At 30.4% G+C, this 16,338-nt stretch overlaps 2 protein-coding genes across 2 annotated transcripts; one reads left to right on the forward strand and one right to left on the reverse strand.

Annotated features, from left to right (window-relative positions):
- Positions 1-1,829: 1,829 nt before the first annotated feature.
- LOC105427651 (carbohydrate sulfotransferase 11) lies at positions 1,830-10,400 on the reverse strand. Its single transcript, XM_011639495.3, has 7 exons — positions 9,815-10,400; positions 7,206-7,589; positions 6,719-7,006; positions 5,970-6,205; positions 3,450-5,883; positions 3,003-3,158; positions 1,830-2,484 (listed from the first exon to the last, which is right to left on the reverse strand). Exons 2-5 carry the CDS (start codon positions 7,518-7,520, stop codon positions 5,718-5,720), a joined length of 1,005 nt encoding a protein of 334 aa, XP_011637797.2. The 5' UTR covers positions 7,521-7,589; positions 9,815-10,400; the 3' UTR covers positions 1,830-2,484; positions 3,003-3,158; positions 3,450-5,717.
- A 1,033-nt stretch (positions 10,401-11,433) lies between these two features.
- LOC105427650 (inactive hydroxysteroid dehydrogenase-like protein 1) lies at positions 11,434-16,170 on the forward strand. The gene is made up of 5 exons (XM_011639494.3): positions 11,434-12,648; positions 12,970-13,168; positions 13,565-13,801; positions 14,974-15,317; positions 15,540-16,170. The coding sequence occupies exons 2-5, from the start codon at positions 13,009-13,011 to the stop codon at positions 15,753-15,755; spliced, it is 957 nt and encodes a 318-aa protein (XP_011637796.1). The 5' UTR covers positions 11,434-12,648; positions 12,970-13,008; the 3' UTR covers positions 15,756-16,170.
- Positions 16,171-16,338: the final 168 nt, after the last annotated feature.

Consider the following 16,338-nt stretch of genomic DNA (forward strand, 5'->3'; position numbering starts at 1 on the left):
TATTACAGTCAACTAGAATCTTTTTTAAAAGAAATTGTTTGAACTTTAACTTAAAAAAAATTGTGATAAAGATAAACATAAAATTATTCGTGTAAAGTTCGTTGTAAAGTTTTCAAATTAATCATGATAGTTTAGACATGATGTGTAGTAATTTTTTTATCTACTTAAATATAATTAACATAATATACATTTCTGATGATATTTATGCTATATATGCATAAACACGCGTTATCAAGCCTTTCACATTGTTTCAAAGCTATTGAAAAAAAAATTACAACCATTAATGTAAAATGTGATATGGGATTACATGTGTATTGAAACATATTTCCGAAAATAAATCAATAAAAAATAAAATGTTATATATATTTCTTCATAACATAATGAAATATTATATACATTCCTCCATAATAAAACTTCATTAAAATCTGATAACATTTTATTTCTCGCATCCATGTATTATATTAGATCCAATTTGAAATTTTTTTATATTTCGATATTATCTTCGTATTTAATAATCCAAAAATAATAAACATTAGAATTTAATAATAGTTTATTTTTTGCATCCGTCATATTAAATTCGTCATTTTGATTTTTTAAGTCTCGGTCTTACTTTTGTATTTAGTTTATCTCATAAACTTTTAAAAGTGACTAGACGATGTATATCTTAAGTCTTAAAAAAAAAAAGAAACCAATCCTTAAAGAGTTAATATACATCATAAGCAATTTTCTAATTAGATGTTTTTAATTTTTATCGAGATAAAATGTCGCGTTTTTATTAAACAGTTAACTGACTGAGATATGAATGTTATTGCTACATCGGTATGCACAACATTCAGGACATCACGTGTGCGGGTGCCGCATCGAGCAACTACGAATCTGGAACGATTAGATCTATTTCGAGCGGTTACTGGAGCGCTGCCGTAACATTTAAGTCCACGCCCGTGAAAATATTTATTACGACGAGTGTCCTACACGTGATGCGGTAATCTTTAGAACAAAATCATGTAACAAATGATCAATATAGAATATAGATAATGTTGCTATTTTGATCTTTTCTCGGGGGGGGTGTCGCTCGATTATGTAACATGACACATTAATTTCGTTTGTGCTCTCGTGTATCTCATTTAATTTGTGTGTTTCGTTATATGCCTGCACGCACCTGTCCATTAATGTTGGCGATAATATAAGAAATATATTTGAAATAGCAATGCAAACGCAAGGTACGATCGAGAAATGGAAGATTGATTGAAGCAAAGGAAACGCGAAATAAAAGCACACGATTTATTAGATGCGAGTAAACCTGGTATTTAACTCCGCGAATATGCGAGATGTATGAATTATCGAATAAGAAGATGAAAAGATAAGTAAAAAGAGAAAAATAAATGTTTATATCGTAAGAATTAATATCTCGCAAGTAGTTTTGAAGACAACAAGCGAGTAATTCGATACTTGAGTCATACCGTCTTTGTCTTACGTAATATTTGAAAGCTTTTCGTTAAGGCAGCCCTAATTGCTGCCCAGCATTGAAATGTGTACTAATCATGTCATCTATTTTCGCGTACACTGTCGAAAATACCGATTTAGTTCTACGTAGACGTACGGCTTTTGAGAGCTGGAAGCGCCGACTATTTTTGGAGAAACGCCCACGCATATATCGTGGGCAACGTCGTCCACATCTCTACAAAGTTCTCTCTATTTGCACCTCGTAACAAAATCCGCATTTTTCGTAATTGCGGCTTCTTTTATAATCGTTGTTTATTTTACGCACGTCCTGATAATGATTACACAATGACAAGTTATTTTCGGGGTGACAATAAATAACAGCAAGATAAATTGTAGCCGGCATTCCGAACGAGAAAATATATTTAATCGTTTCTAGTAATGTCGTGTACTGAAAATGTTAATAAATAAAATAAACAAATTTCTGAAATATCTGTTATAAACAAATTTAAAGAAAATTTACGTTTTTCATATTAAATAATTGAATAAGGTAAACGAGACCGCATTCGATATACACGAACGCACATAAAACAAACTGATATATTTATTTCGATGACTTCAAATGAACACAATTCAATGACGGTGCGAATTATAGCTGACGATACTCTTGTAAGATAATAAATATTGTTTAACTTCAGATAATATATTCATAGCTAATTATCTAGGGAGATATAATTAATGTAATTATCAATAGCCGATTTCCACGAGGATGTAGCAAGAAACTGAAGCAAGACACGATCTATAAAGAAATAAACTTTTACAATTCCTTCTATTACCCGGCAAATATATTTTTGAATAAATTTCATCGCGGAAATCGGTCACTAAACAGTCAAAAATGATTTGTGTTGAACATGTCTCCAGGCGCTTAGATTGTAAAAAATATTATAAATGAGAACTGGTGAGCTCCGAACAAGGTGTCCACGATGATCTTGGATCTCCTGAATGCATCCGCCTTTCGACACGTGTTTTCTCTGTTGTTCAGCCCTAAAATATACGACGTTTCATATTTAAAATTATTATTAGAATTTTAGAAAATTCATATGTGTTTCTTATATATTAATATTAATAATATCAATTTTTATTACTTAATTAAATAATTCGTTAATAATAAGATACTGGATAATACAACGTCGTAAGATGTATAGGAATAAAGCAAAGCAAGACTGAAAATAATTAAATTCCGCTTACTATTCAGAGATTTCAATGACCAACTTAACCTTAATACCTTTTTAATCTCATCATAATTAATTGTGCGACTTCTAATTAGTTTATTTTTTAACTTCTTTCATAGCATCATATAATCTTAAAATTATGAAAATTATGAATATATGCTCAGATAATTGAATTGAAAAAAAGTAGAAAGTTTTGCTTTTATGAGGTTTCATATTAATGTTAAAATTAAAGTTAAAAAAAATTAAATTAAAATTTAAAAAATACGGGATAGAAGTATGTATTTTGCAAATAAAAATCAAAAATTATATTTACTAATAAACGTAACTCACCATGGTGAGGAATGTTTGCTGTGTTTAAAAAAACAACCCCGAGTATAATACCCAAAGCGAAATTAATAAAAGAATAAGGATCAAATATGTCATCAGAAGATTCTGTGTCTCGTGTCCCGCTGCTTGTGGCATTTTTTGGCCGATATGAACAGCACTCTGTGTTACATACAAAAATACAAAATTTATTATTCACTAAGTACACTATTATCCAATAAATTTTCCTTTGTTATTCATAAATAAAAAATCGATCGTTGATTTTTTTTCATTTATGTAAACTTATGTTATAACAATATCACACTAATTATCTCTTGTATCTCTTTTCTACATTTCACTCGTTTTTTTGTTCGTTATTTATAATTAAACGATATATCATATAATATTTTTGTTCAGTTTTGTTTAAGGCAATCGTTTAAGTGTCTCATTCCAGGATTAAAAGCGAATACTCACGAAGGCTTGGATTAACACAAACTAATTGCAAATTTTGCCGTAAATAACAGTTGTAGGTATTTTATTTCTGATTAATGAAATTTTATCGCATAAAGACACTTCGAGCCTTCTTAAAAATCACTCGGATCCAGAAATGCGTTCCTCGTCACCCTACGTGCGATCGTAGACTAGATTACGCGATGCAGGATTCGCGCGCTCGGACCGCCTTGTAATCCCGAAGTTCCTCCAGGAACCGCATCACCACCCCCACCCGTTACTCGCGCGTACCGTGTCGCACCTTCTCGCGAACACTTTCTGCTCCAGGATTGGTAGAAGACGAGATCCCACCATCGGCTAATGTTGCTTGGAGAGCAAAGAGTTTTCGCTACCTCGAGTTATATTAAGGCATTGTGGATGTTAGGCATAACTTTCTGACAAAAACGCCGCTAGATCGCTTCCAGATAACCGTCGAGACATGATAAGTATTGACAGGTTCAAGATCGTTGCGAAATTAATATGCGCCGGTCCATTAAGTGTGATTGGGTGCACTGCAAAATGCATTACGTTTATTCTAAAATTCGTTCGCCGATGCCAGAACTGTTGCGTGCGATTAAGATTTCACTCCTTAGCTTATGTGTGCCAATATAGAGGCTCGTCCATCATTTTCGAGCTCTCGACTAAATTTAACTCGTTTAGCCAAACATCAATCTCGATGAACAATGTACGGACACCTCCGACCTGAACTCCAACTCGTCGTTATGTAACACGTACGAAAAAAAATATATACCAGGCACACCTATTTCTTCAATTTATGAATTAAAATCATTAGAAGTGTGCTCATCCGCGATAATAAAATTAAATATAAATCCATATAACAATATCTAAAGATCTATATTAGCCGGCCTTCTAATCTTCTAATATTCTTCGAATTCTTCGAATCGATTTTATTGCAATAATACCCGATTTAATTTCATTAATCCAAAATAATTAGGTGGATAATAGCTATCGTGAGTAATTAACTAGTCAGTTAACATTAATTACTGAATGTAATTTATTGTTAGGTACATAATATACATAACTGTGTTGTTTGCGCAACGTTATGTACAATTTTATCTATCAAAAATAATTGATTGGTAACTATGCATATCTTCTGATTTTTACGGATTCCTTCGAGATGTGCAATAAAGATATCTCTGCACATAATATCCACATAGGCACGCAAATATGGCGGCGTTCAAAGCAATAACTTTGAACATGATATGACACAAACTCCCGTTACGAAAATAGGAAAGCGAAACTTTTATTACGAATTAACTCGTATGACACAGTACATAAGGTGCGCGTATAAATAGAGATTATCCCAAGATAAGATTTCGTTCTATAAATTGCGGACTGATGTAAAAGTTGTGGCGTATGTTTTATATGACTTTTACGAAACTTGACTTGTAAGAAGTTGACGGTGATTCTTTCTTGGCACGAGCAAAACAAGTTCTTTTATTCGCTTTATTATCCTTAAATTCTTGGCAGAGACACCGTTGTACATTTAAAACGCCATAATTTTAAAAATAAATAGTTTGAAATATATTTACGAGTATGAATATATTTCAATCGTAAAACACAATGATTAAGGACGCCGCATTCAATTAAGTATATATAACAATAATTTAAACAAATTCGACGTATGAAATTTTTCGTATAAATAAGACAAACGGAAAGTAAAAGACGCGTACAATTTATTCCGCAGTTTATAAAACAAATCATATTTTAATTATGTATATTTCACATTGATAAGTTTAATATATTTTTATATAATTTATTCTCGAATGTTTAAAATCTATTATATATTTAATTTTGATTTCTTGTTGATATTGATAACTTTTTCTCACATATCATACATACATACATCTAAATTCTGTATATATACATCACACATATAGCTAAATTCTTATGGCGTAAAAAAAGACTTAAATTTAAAAGAAGATATATACACGTATATATACATATATATATCGGTATATACACGTTTCTACAAGTTATTAATTTAAAAACATTTTTGTACAATACATGCAATACTAGATAATACGAGGTAGTACCAAATTTTGTTTACATAAAAAAAGTCTCCATTAAATTTTCCAAAAAAAATCCTAAATTCAATTCTGATATTTCAAACATTTTATATATGTGCATTTACAAAATGCATTAGTAATTATTCATATTAACTCACGGTATATAGATTTTATAACAATTTTTTTGTGTCCAATTTCTATATATGTTTAATATTAATGCACTTTAAGCCAAGGAAAATCCCAACATGTCCTCCAATGAATAATCAAAGAGTTTTAAATCTAATTTGTACAGATCCGCCAGCTTACGAAGCTGCTTGTAACTCAAAGTGGAATAATACCTATCCAATTTTCTCGACGTCGGTTCGCTGCTTGGTGGTCTACCTGGAAAACTGAATAATTATATTTAATAAGATATGTTTGCGAGTATGATAGCTATAAAAATTAGCATCTTATTATCATAAGTGCATATACTTACTTCACGGATGTCACACCTATTCTCTCGAGAATTTCTGTAGCATCCTCGACCAAACTCTCATACTTGCTTACGAGATTGTAATTGACTACGCACGGCTGGCACAAATCATATATCGGCCTCCAATGTTCGTTCCGAGTTCCATTCTCGGTGTCGTCGGTGACGAAATCGACAAACTCGCGAAACGTTACGTCGTCACCGTTCCTTAAAGACTCCTCGGTTGCATTCGGTCTGTATTTCTTTAAAAAGTGTCGCACAGTTAAAATCTCTATTTGTGAGTCGGTGTTTCCGATGTGAAACCACTTATCTACCTCTATTTGCATACGGAACATGTCATTAACGGTTAATGCGATAAAAGTAGAACAACATGCAGAATTAATCATAATCATGTTCCGAAGAGTGCGTCATTATACGGTACTTTTGAATTTCAATCAATTACTGATGTAAATAAGAATTTAGATTTTACAGTGCCTGAATAAACAAATACTTTTTCGTTTGTAGCCACGTGGCTCACGTAATATAACTAAAATAACTCAATAGAAAGAACTTCATCAGAAAAATCAGTTTATTGATTCAACCTGGTTTCCTTTAAACGCTCATGCTTAATTTAAGATCATCAGCCAATATGAAATCGATCTGTTAATATGTTATATGAGAAATAATATACAATCAAAAATCAAGATTAAAAAGCAAGAACTATGTAATAAATAAAAAGTGATGAAAATCGTACTATAAAAAGATTTATTCTTTACCTTAACTATTTTTTTGCCAAAGCGAGTCTGAAAATATCTTGCACTTTTCTCATGTTTGGTCTCTAATTTATTTCGATAGGCCGACAGAAGCCTTTCCAAAGGATGTCGCACGACAATCAACTTATCATACGTCGCCAATTTCTTCTCTATCTCGGGCAAAGTGTAATTGCTCAATCGCTGAAAAGTACCAGGGGAATGAGCTTGATCGGCTGGTATTTCTAAGGGATCATTACCGGGCCATTTCCCGGTCGCGATCATTAGTACGCGCTTCCAATTTGTGCAAGCCACCTGAAAAATGAAATCTCGTCTCGTCTTAAAATGCAACGCAATTTAGTACTTTTTATTTGAATCATTTGAAAAATCAAAAAAATAGCAAAAAAGCAAGAAATCGCGCAAAAATAAAGCAAAAATCAAATTTAAAATATTAAATAGTATTATTATCATAAATTATTACGGATAATCAAAAAAAGACGATAAATTGTGACACCTTTGGTACATAGCAATAGAGCAATTCATGCAAATCATCCACGAGGATATTTCTGAATGATTCTGGATTCAGCTCGGCGATATCGACCCCTCCATTTTCGAGCTCGCAATTATATTGCAGCCTTTCCTGTCTCTCCACCAAGGCCGATCTGGCCAACGCATTTGGCCCTGTCCAGGAATAAATATATTTGTCTGGCTCAAACGATTTCTTGTCTCCATTATTTGAATAAATTTGTGCGACGTTTGTGTTTACGCTCGCAGTCGTTTCCCATATAGCAACGAGTAAAATTATCCTCCACACTCGACATCCTGTCATCGTTTTTCTTTATTCACCACAGGCATTGGGCTTTCTTACAGAATATCGTACGGATGTAAAACAGTGAATCTGCAAAAAAGAAGAGAGAGGTCCACTTTAGCAATGAAATTCTCCATTCCAACGGACTATCATTATAAAATTATTATGATGGCTCTATTCATTAAATATTACATCCTCTTGTATTACTACTTTTGAATTGACCGACATACTTTGTATGCATAAAAAAAAACACTTTTAGTAAAATATTTAAAAATATTTAAAAATCGAACCATACAGTTTGAAATAATTATGTAAGATGTTTAAATTGGTTGTTAAAATATAAAAAAATTTTGCAGCATTATTATCATGCTGAAGCATCCTATATAATAATTTTGATGGCTCTATAAAATAGTTTTTTTACAAAATACTATATCTAGTCAAATTTTTAAATACTTTAACAAAGCCATTCTTACAGAAATAAATCAATTGTGATTAAATTATTTATTCATTTTGATAAATATATGAGATAATATCGATCACGATGTTTATAATAAAGCGATATGTCAGAGAACGTCTTTATTATAATGACATGGAAATTAAAAAATTTGCGAAACAAAAACCTCGAACGAAGATGTTATTTTTACGTTTATAACAATAAAAAGTACATTATTTATTGTCGTTACAAAGTAAAGAAATATTCAGTCAGAAAGATTAACTTTCGGTTTTACTAAACTTTCAAACGGGAATAACAAATATATAAAAATAATATATTAATCATTTATTAACGTTGTAGTGATTTCGTAGTGATGCAAATATAAAAACACAGTTCACTTAGCACAAGCAATATTAGAGTCAATAATATGTCGAGAATATGAGAGTCGATGTTTATCCATAAAAATCGATAAAAATCTTTTCGAACTGGTTTCGTAGCCAGTTTTTATGTAGTTGACAACACTTTATTACGAAGTTGTATAATTATTATTACATATCTCCGAGTAACATCGTGCTAGGTTTTTCTATCTTTGATTATTTATATAATCAAAGTATTGAACACGACGTGTCAATTCTTTATTTTTTTCTATCTTTTTTATTTTTTCGTCGCTATTCATCCCATTTTCTTTTCTTCGGTATAGACAATGGGAGAATGGACTGCGGTGTAACTTTCTAGGCCAATGTTACGGTCATAGTCCGAGAAATATATGCAAGTGCAACCGTACCACAATGCAGCCACAGTGTTTCTTCTTCGGTATGCAGTCATAAGAATTATATTACTCGTAAAAGTCGCATTATATAAATGCAGCAATGCATATTTTTAAATGATTAACGACCTTTTTTATCTTATCAGATATATTTACATTTCATTTTTATAAAGCCTTTAATAAGAAAAAAAAAGTTCTCTAATAAACATTTTTATTAAAATTTTTCCTCTAAGAATATAGTAAAGTTGCAAAAATTACTGTACAACAATAATTCATAATAAATAAAACATAGTATGAATCACATTTTCATAGAACACAGTACAAACACAATTTTGCGTGTGAAATCTAAGAATTGTATTATTTTACGTGGAATTTCTATCTCCGGGTAGAAAGTGGTTATATACAAGCGCAGTTATCTCAAAAAAATCGGAACGTAATCGTGATGTTTAGCAGATATCGCCAAAGCATGTGTCAGACACGTGCTAGAAGCTACGCGTAGTGTTACATTTCAAGTAGACATACCAGAACGGAAAATAACCAACGTAACAGATTAATCATTTATAAATCACTGAATCATTTATGAAAAAGATATCGATGAGAACTAATGTCATATTCTATCACGGATTATCTTGACTCAAAAGTATTCTCCAGGAACAATTATTTGGAAATAATTACATACATTGCGTGTTGCGTTATGTGACAGGAATTTTAATCATAATCATCATAATAACAGCATTTATGGTGCTTTCACACAATTAATCAATATATATTGATCTGGAGTAATCTTGCAAAGCAATTAAATTTAGAATTGTTAAATTTAGAATTAGAAAGATTTTAATTATCACAACAAGGATGACGTGTTATATTTTATTAGCCATGACACATGAAAATATTATCGATTAGTTTTTAGTCAGTCCGAAAGGCCGAGTGGCTCAGTCGATCGACTCATCGCAACACTTTTTGGCACTTATTTATGCTCGTACATTATTACTCCTCATTATTGATAAGTTATATAAGACGTAACAGCTTAAACATTTATAAATCACTGAATCATTTATATAAGACGTGGAGTAAACGTCTGTGCGATTAAAGATCCGTCCGGCTTTCGCGACTTACTTTGTGATCCGGCACACGACCCAACCGGATAGGTAAGGCGTATTTAAAAATCGGATAGTATTTAAAATCGGAGCGACATGCTCCGCGAGTCCGCAAATCCTTCGTAACGCGCGGCCCAGCGCGCCGACGTACTCCAGAACTTCATGAAGACCTTGGCCTTGCGAATTATCGGCGCGCCGATAAATCGATCGATCCCTCTTGCCCACGAAAAATCCCTTCCACGCGAGGAGCACCTTCGTTTCACCGTTTCTGAGACCTCGCGCGGGAGGCACGACGCTGTCAAACTGGTCGCGCGCACTCGAAACACATCGGCGAGATCGTGCCGAAAGGAGAACACACGGAGTGCTCAAGCGGCCGATCGTGGCAGCCGGCGATGGTCAGCGTCAGGTCGCTGGGAAGGCCTTCAGGAATGAAGCGACGGCCGGTGTCGGTGTGTGAAGTGAAAGAGACCTAACCGCTGCGCGCGCCTCCTCCTCTTTCGTCTTCGTTCCCTTTTCGTACGTCCCGGATCGGTCCATCCTCCTCCGACCAGGGTTCATGTCCACGGACTTCCCCACTTTCCATCAGCCCATCCCGAACGAGCACGCGCGCGCGCGCGTGGTATTCGAAGAAACCGCATGATGTAAAGTCAAATCACACGATGCATAATTGATTAGCACATGCCAGCGACGAATTATCGGCCCTCGTGGCGAATCGCGAGGAATCTTTATTGCCGATGATTAACGTCGATATTAACGAGCCGCGGGATTCACAGCTTTAAAATTTATTCGTGACATAATACGATAACTGATTGGACGCAAAGTCTTTTGATCCTTCAAACAAACACCGGGTTTACGCGCCCGAATTGAATTCGGAGTCGTCCTGTTTGTTTATCCGTATGATGTTTGTTGCACGTTTTCTGATCATCATTCCGACAGTTCCATCTTCTTATGGAGTTTACATTCCTTGCTTTCACTTTTCATGTCACATACGAGGCTTTCTTAAAAGTTTTTCTTCCACGTACGAAATGACTGCGTGTACTATGACGCAATTATAGTTACGTAACTTATACGAAAGTCTATGTCATAAATCCTTTTTCTTTTGATGTTGCAATAGTAGCGTTGGTTTATTTATTTTTCATCTGTGATAAAGATACCAAAAATTATTATATATAAGCTGTTCAAAAACTATAATTCTTATAATAACAGTTAACCTTATACAATTCTTATAATAACAATTAACAAATTCTTTTAATAATAGATTACAATTTTATTTAACTTTGGATTAATCTTTCTTTAGACAAATCGTCAAAGTACCAATAATATTTTAATTATAAGTAACTTAAAAAAGTAAACTAATTTTTTTTTAAATTATACTTTACACATAGAAAGAATCAGGCAGTTAACAAAATTATGTTCCTTTACAGATCTCAAATAGTATTTTTCTTTAACAGATTTTTATTTAAATTATAAAAACATTAAAATTTATATATGTTGATACTTTGAATTATGTTTTATTTGCAAATTTATTATAACTAATTACTAAATTAACTAATTACTTAAATAAACTAATTGACTACTTATTAATTAAAAAAAAATTTTAAAGACGTTTTAAATGTATTTTAAACGTTTTTACATTTCTATTATACCAAATCAATCAACGTCTAAATATGGATAGAAATTTAAAAGTCTAGTTTCTTGATTTCCTTTATAAATTTTAATATCCGAATAAATCAATTGCAATTGTAAGTGAACTGAATAATGTAATAGTCAATTACTAGTTCCCGCTGGGCAAATTATGGGTCAGAAAATGCGGTCAGGTATGCTTGTGGCTTCTTCGAACGAGGATTGTATTAAGTCAGATTCAATAAGTTTTATCATTAATTATTAACATGTTTATATTGTATATTTATAGTATAGTTTTAATCGCGAAGAAAATACAACAATTACTCGAAATTTGCTTCTACGAAAAATTGTATTTAAAAGAATCTTTTAATTGTAATGTGCAAAATTAGTAAGAAAATTATTGCAATAAAACTTAAGAAACTTCAAAATATTCAAATACTTTGATAAATAATTTAAAAAAATAAAAGATCATAAGATATATTAATGTTTTTATCAATGCAGATGAACTTTAATCTCCGTTTAACTTTAATTTTTATCTTTCCTTAATTTTGAGATTTAGAAAAATATAAAGAATACATTAAATTGAAATTAAAATTAATTTATTAGAACAAATGAACATAAGGAAAACAATTTTATCACAAAGATCGATTAAATAAGCGACAAAGATTAAAAAGCGAGTTGAAAGAAATTAATCTTCTTTAACAAATCTGAAATAAAATCTTATATATTTAAAAATGTGTTCCTTATAATTTCATAACTCTCTTGATTTTATATTATAGCTTTGTTATAAAATAAATATTATCTTCTTCTTGAGATTTTACATGCTATTTACAAATCGATCAAGCAACTTGCTGCAAAATGTGAACGTGGAAAATGGTTGATAATGACGTCCTTTAATTCAGCAAAATAACTCGCTTATGCGATTATATGTATGCAACGAAAGTCGCAATCTTTCGTTTGACCTAAAAACACAAAAAATTACATACGAGAATTTGAGCAAAAGGAGAAAGTGCCATGACTTCTCGACTTGGCCTTCAGTACAATCACCCGAGCGAGATGACGTTTAGTCTCGCTTCAGCCTTCGTTCTTCGAACATCTCGCGCGCAAATTAAAACGAGGGTTGATAAGATATAAGGGGAAAAAAACAGCAGCATTTAATAACATAAACGTGTTGCTTGAAACAAACGCTCTTTTCTTTCGTTGTGTTACCGAAATATCTTACGTGATTAGGTAATATACTTTCACATATTAAAACCTTGAAATTCCCGCAAGTGTTTTTGCAAATTATGATACTGTACAAAAATTTACAAACTGATATTAACTACAAAAAACTTTTAGAAACATTAATTATGAAATGAATTAAAATGAAATGAATTTAATTAGATATATTTTTTTCCAATAAAATAACTTCAAAATTATAAATAAATAATTGTAAATAAATATATTATTTACAAAAACATTATTTTAACAAAAAAATATATAGAATTTTAATAAAAAATAAAAGAAAATATTTTTTGTAATGTTTAGCTTTAATATTCTTTTAATTTGCAGATAATAAAAGATAAATAAAATACGAAATAACGGGAGAAAATGTTATTAACAATAGCATTTTGGTTATTAGTTTGTTTAATTGTTTTTTTAATCCTATTTGGTCCTGTTGCGAGATTTTTACGTGTTACATGGGAAATTATTGTACAAATATACAATAAAAAAACAATTGATTTACGAACAAAATTTGGAGAATGGGCAGGTGAGCACAACATTATACCTCTTTAACTGTAACTTTTATAAATTTTTATTTCAAATTTAATGATCAAAAAATTCTATGTTTATATTTTTGCAAAATTTTCATTTTTTTTCTCGAAAGAGTAATATGTAAAATAATAATACAATGATAAAACATTATAGTTGAAGATAAAAAAATTATCAATAATTTAAATGATATTTGCATGCGTAAATAAAACCTTTTATCTTTAACTATGATAGCTTATTATTATATTATTATTTTGGATATAATTTTCCTAACACGAGAAAAGACAAAATAATTAATTAATAAAAAAATATCTGTAGAATTTCTTAAAGAATTTCATTATATTATAAAATCAAGAATTATATATATAAAAAAAAATGATAATTAATATTTCAGTTGTCACTGGGTCGACTGATGGTATCGGTAAAGCTTATGCTAAAGAGTTAGCAGCAAGAAATATGAATCTAATATTAATAAGTAGAAACTTAGAGAAGCTTGAACATACAAAAGATGAGATACTATTAATAAATCCAAAAATTGAAGTGAGGATTATTGTGGCGGATTTTGCAGAAGGAGAAAACGCTTTTGTCAAAATTCGTCCTCTTTTGCAAAATATATCTATCGGTATATTAGGTAATTAAATTTTATTTTCAGATTTATTATTATTTTTATTTATTATTTTTACTATAATTTTGGCACTATAATCTCGTAATTCTTGCATGACCATTGAAAAATTACAAAAAATTATCGAACATTCATAAGTATCATAATTAGATATTATCATCGTTATTTAAGAAGCGTGAAATCAAAGATTTCGTAGAAAATAATTATATAATTGCCATTCATTTCATCTCCACGGTTGATAAATCCACGAATGCAATTTCTGTGTTCTTTCTATATAAGTATATCCTTTTTCTCATTTTATGAGAAAGTAATCTTCGATTTGAAAGAAAAATGTACGAGATAATCTTGACTGTTAGATTTCTCTTTCTAAAAATAGATGTAATAGCAGTTTGCAATGCCAATGCAAACGTGTTTAGTGAGTTAAAAGCATTTATTACTCAATATTGTGACATTTCCAAGTTTCATCTTCTTTATTATCTGATATATAGAAGTCATTCTTACATGGGATAAATAATACATAACATGATAATATTGAGAGATATATACAGTAACATGTTAAATGCTGCTTACTAATTCATTTGTTTTTATATAATATGTTATATAATATGTTTAAATTTATACAACTAAGAACAAAAATGTTTATATGTTTATATACTTCTTGCTTTAAAGTCAAAATCAAATTAATATTAATTATACTTACACAATTATAAATATTATTATTCATAATATACACAATATTCTGTCTATTTTTACATCCAATAATCCAATAATACGATCGTTTAACACGGAACTCAATGGGACATAAATTAATTATAAGTATGAAAAAGACAGATGCTGAAATTTTTAAAAATTTGGCCAGATAAATCTGAAAATAATTTTGTTGGATCAAGATTATTATATAGAATGCTTAAGGGTAATGATAATACTGCAAAAATTGTTGATATTTCAGCAATCAATTTAAATGTCGTGACATGACTGTTTTGATGGTCCAATAAAATTATTTTCCAATAAAATTATTTTCAAATTTTAGAATTTGACCAATTTTTATATATACTTAAAAGTATAAAAAATTATTCTTTCAGTATACTATATTAAATTTATATGAAAGATCGTTAAATGCTTGATGGATTACAATCGAATAATATAATTATTGAATAATATAAAATAATTTTTGTTTAAAGTCAACAATGTAGGTAAGCAATACGAATATCCCATGTACGTTGGAGAGGTCCCTGAGAAGGAACTGTGGGACATTATCAACGTAAACGTGGGTGCCACTACGTTAATGACGCGGCTAGTTATCGGACAGATGCAAAAACGCAAACAAGGCGCGATTGTTAACGTCTCCTCCGGATCCGAGTTTCAGCCATTGCCACTGATGACGGTGTACGCAGCTACAAAGGCGTACATAAAAAGTTTTTCTGAAGCTCTCAGGGCGGAATATTCTAGATTCGGTATAACTGTTCAACACCTGTCACCTCTTTTCGTTAATACCAAGATGAATGCGTATAGCTCCAGACTTCAGGTATTAAAATCATTATCAAAATGATATTATTTTAATAACAATTTTATTAAATCATCAAGTAATTAGTACATTTCAGCTTTCAAAGCTTATTTTTAACAAGTTAATATTAACTTTGCTATTTTTTAATTTTATATTTTATTTTAATTATTTATTATTTCAATCTTGCAATTCTACTTTGAGATCGCAATTATTGAGAAATCTATATTTTATCGAAAACTATAGGTTTCAAGTATATTTGTGCCTAATGCTACAACGTATGCGAGAAATGCCATTGCCATTCTAGGCAAAATGGACAGCAGTACTGGATATTGGGCTCATAGTATTCAAAAATTCTTCACTTTAATGCCGCCTGTATGGATTAGAACAAAAATCGGGCAAATCATGAATGAGAGTTTTAGACAGGATTATTTCAAGCAGAAAGAACAAAAGAAATTATAATAAGATATTTTATTCAATTAATATTTCTAATATTGGACTGACGTAAAAATTAATTATTAATTATTACAAATAATACTTAATAATTCTTTACATCTAATATTAAATAATAATAAAAAGTATAGCGTAAGAGAAAGAAAGAAAAACAGAGGATTTATTATATTTTAATAATTTTTATTTAAGAAAATTTATAAACTTCTATTTCTTCTACAATTAATTTTCTTTGTTCTAAAATTAAAAGTGTTTTATTATTCAAATCTTATTCTTATTTGAATAATCCTATTTTGCAACTTGCCATATATATTCAATCTTTATTCAAGATTAATTAATTTCTATGTATACAATGTAAGTAAGTCATCGTATGTTATTCGTTTATTTTTATAATAAATTATACTATTCTGTGTCTATTATAAGCTATTATTCTGTGTTTAATTATAAGCCTCTAACAACACGTAAATATTAAAAATGCTGAAGGAATATTGCTAAAGTAAATATTTTTTACATATATTCGAAATATACATGTTATATATGAAAATAGTACTGGAAACGTTGTGTATGTGTAATATGTTCAAGTTTTTTTATTATT

The sequence above is a fragment of the Pogonomyrmex barbatus genome, unplaced genomic scaffold (genome assembly GCF_055798465.1).
Source record: "Pogonomyrmex barbatus isolate J1 unplaced genomic scaffold, ASM5579846v1 scaffold2, whole genome shotgun sequence".
Taxonomy (NCBI): Eukaryota; Metazoa; Arthropoda; class Insecta; order Hymenoptera; family Formicidae; genus Pogonomyrmex; species Pogonomyrmex barbatus.

What these genes read in the sequence shown, in the direction of transcription:
- LOC105427651 (XM_011639495.3), bottom strand. Translation starts at nt 7,520, where the DNA reads ATGACAGGATGTCGAGTGTGGAGGATAATTTTACTCGTTGCTATATGG. An exon ending in TTGGCAAAAAAATAGTTAAG is followed by an intron (nt 6,206 to 6,718) that starts GTAAAGAATAAA and finishes CACTTTTTAAAG; the next exon opens with AAATACAGACCGAATGCAAC. An exon ending in ATAGGTGTGACATCCGTGAA is followed by an intron (nt 5,884 to 5,969) that starts GTAAGTATATGC and finishes ATAATTATTCAG; the next exon opens with TTTTCCAGGTAGACCACCAA.
- LOC105427650 (XM_011639494.3), top strand. Translation starts at nt 13,009, where the DNA reads ATGTTATTAACAATAGCATTTTGGTTATTAGTTTGTTTAATTGTTTTT. An exon ending in AAAATTTGGAGAATGGGCAG is followed by an intron (nt 13,169 to 13,564) that starts GTGAGCACAACA and finishes TTAATATTTCAG; the next exon opens with TTGTCACTGGGTCGACTGAT. An exon ending in CGTATAGCTCCAGACTTCAG is followed by an intron (nt 15,318 to 15,539) that starts GTATTAAAATCA and finishes CGAAAACTATAG; the next exon opens with GTTTCAAGTATATTTGTGCC.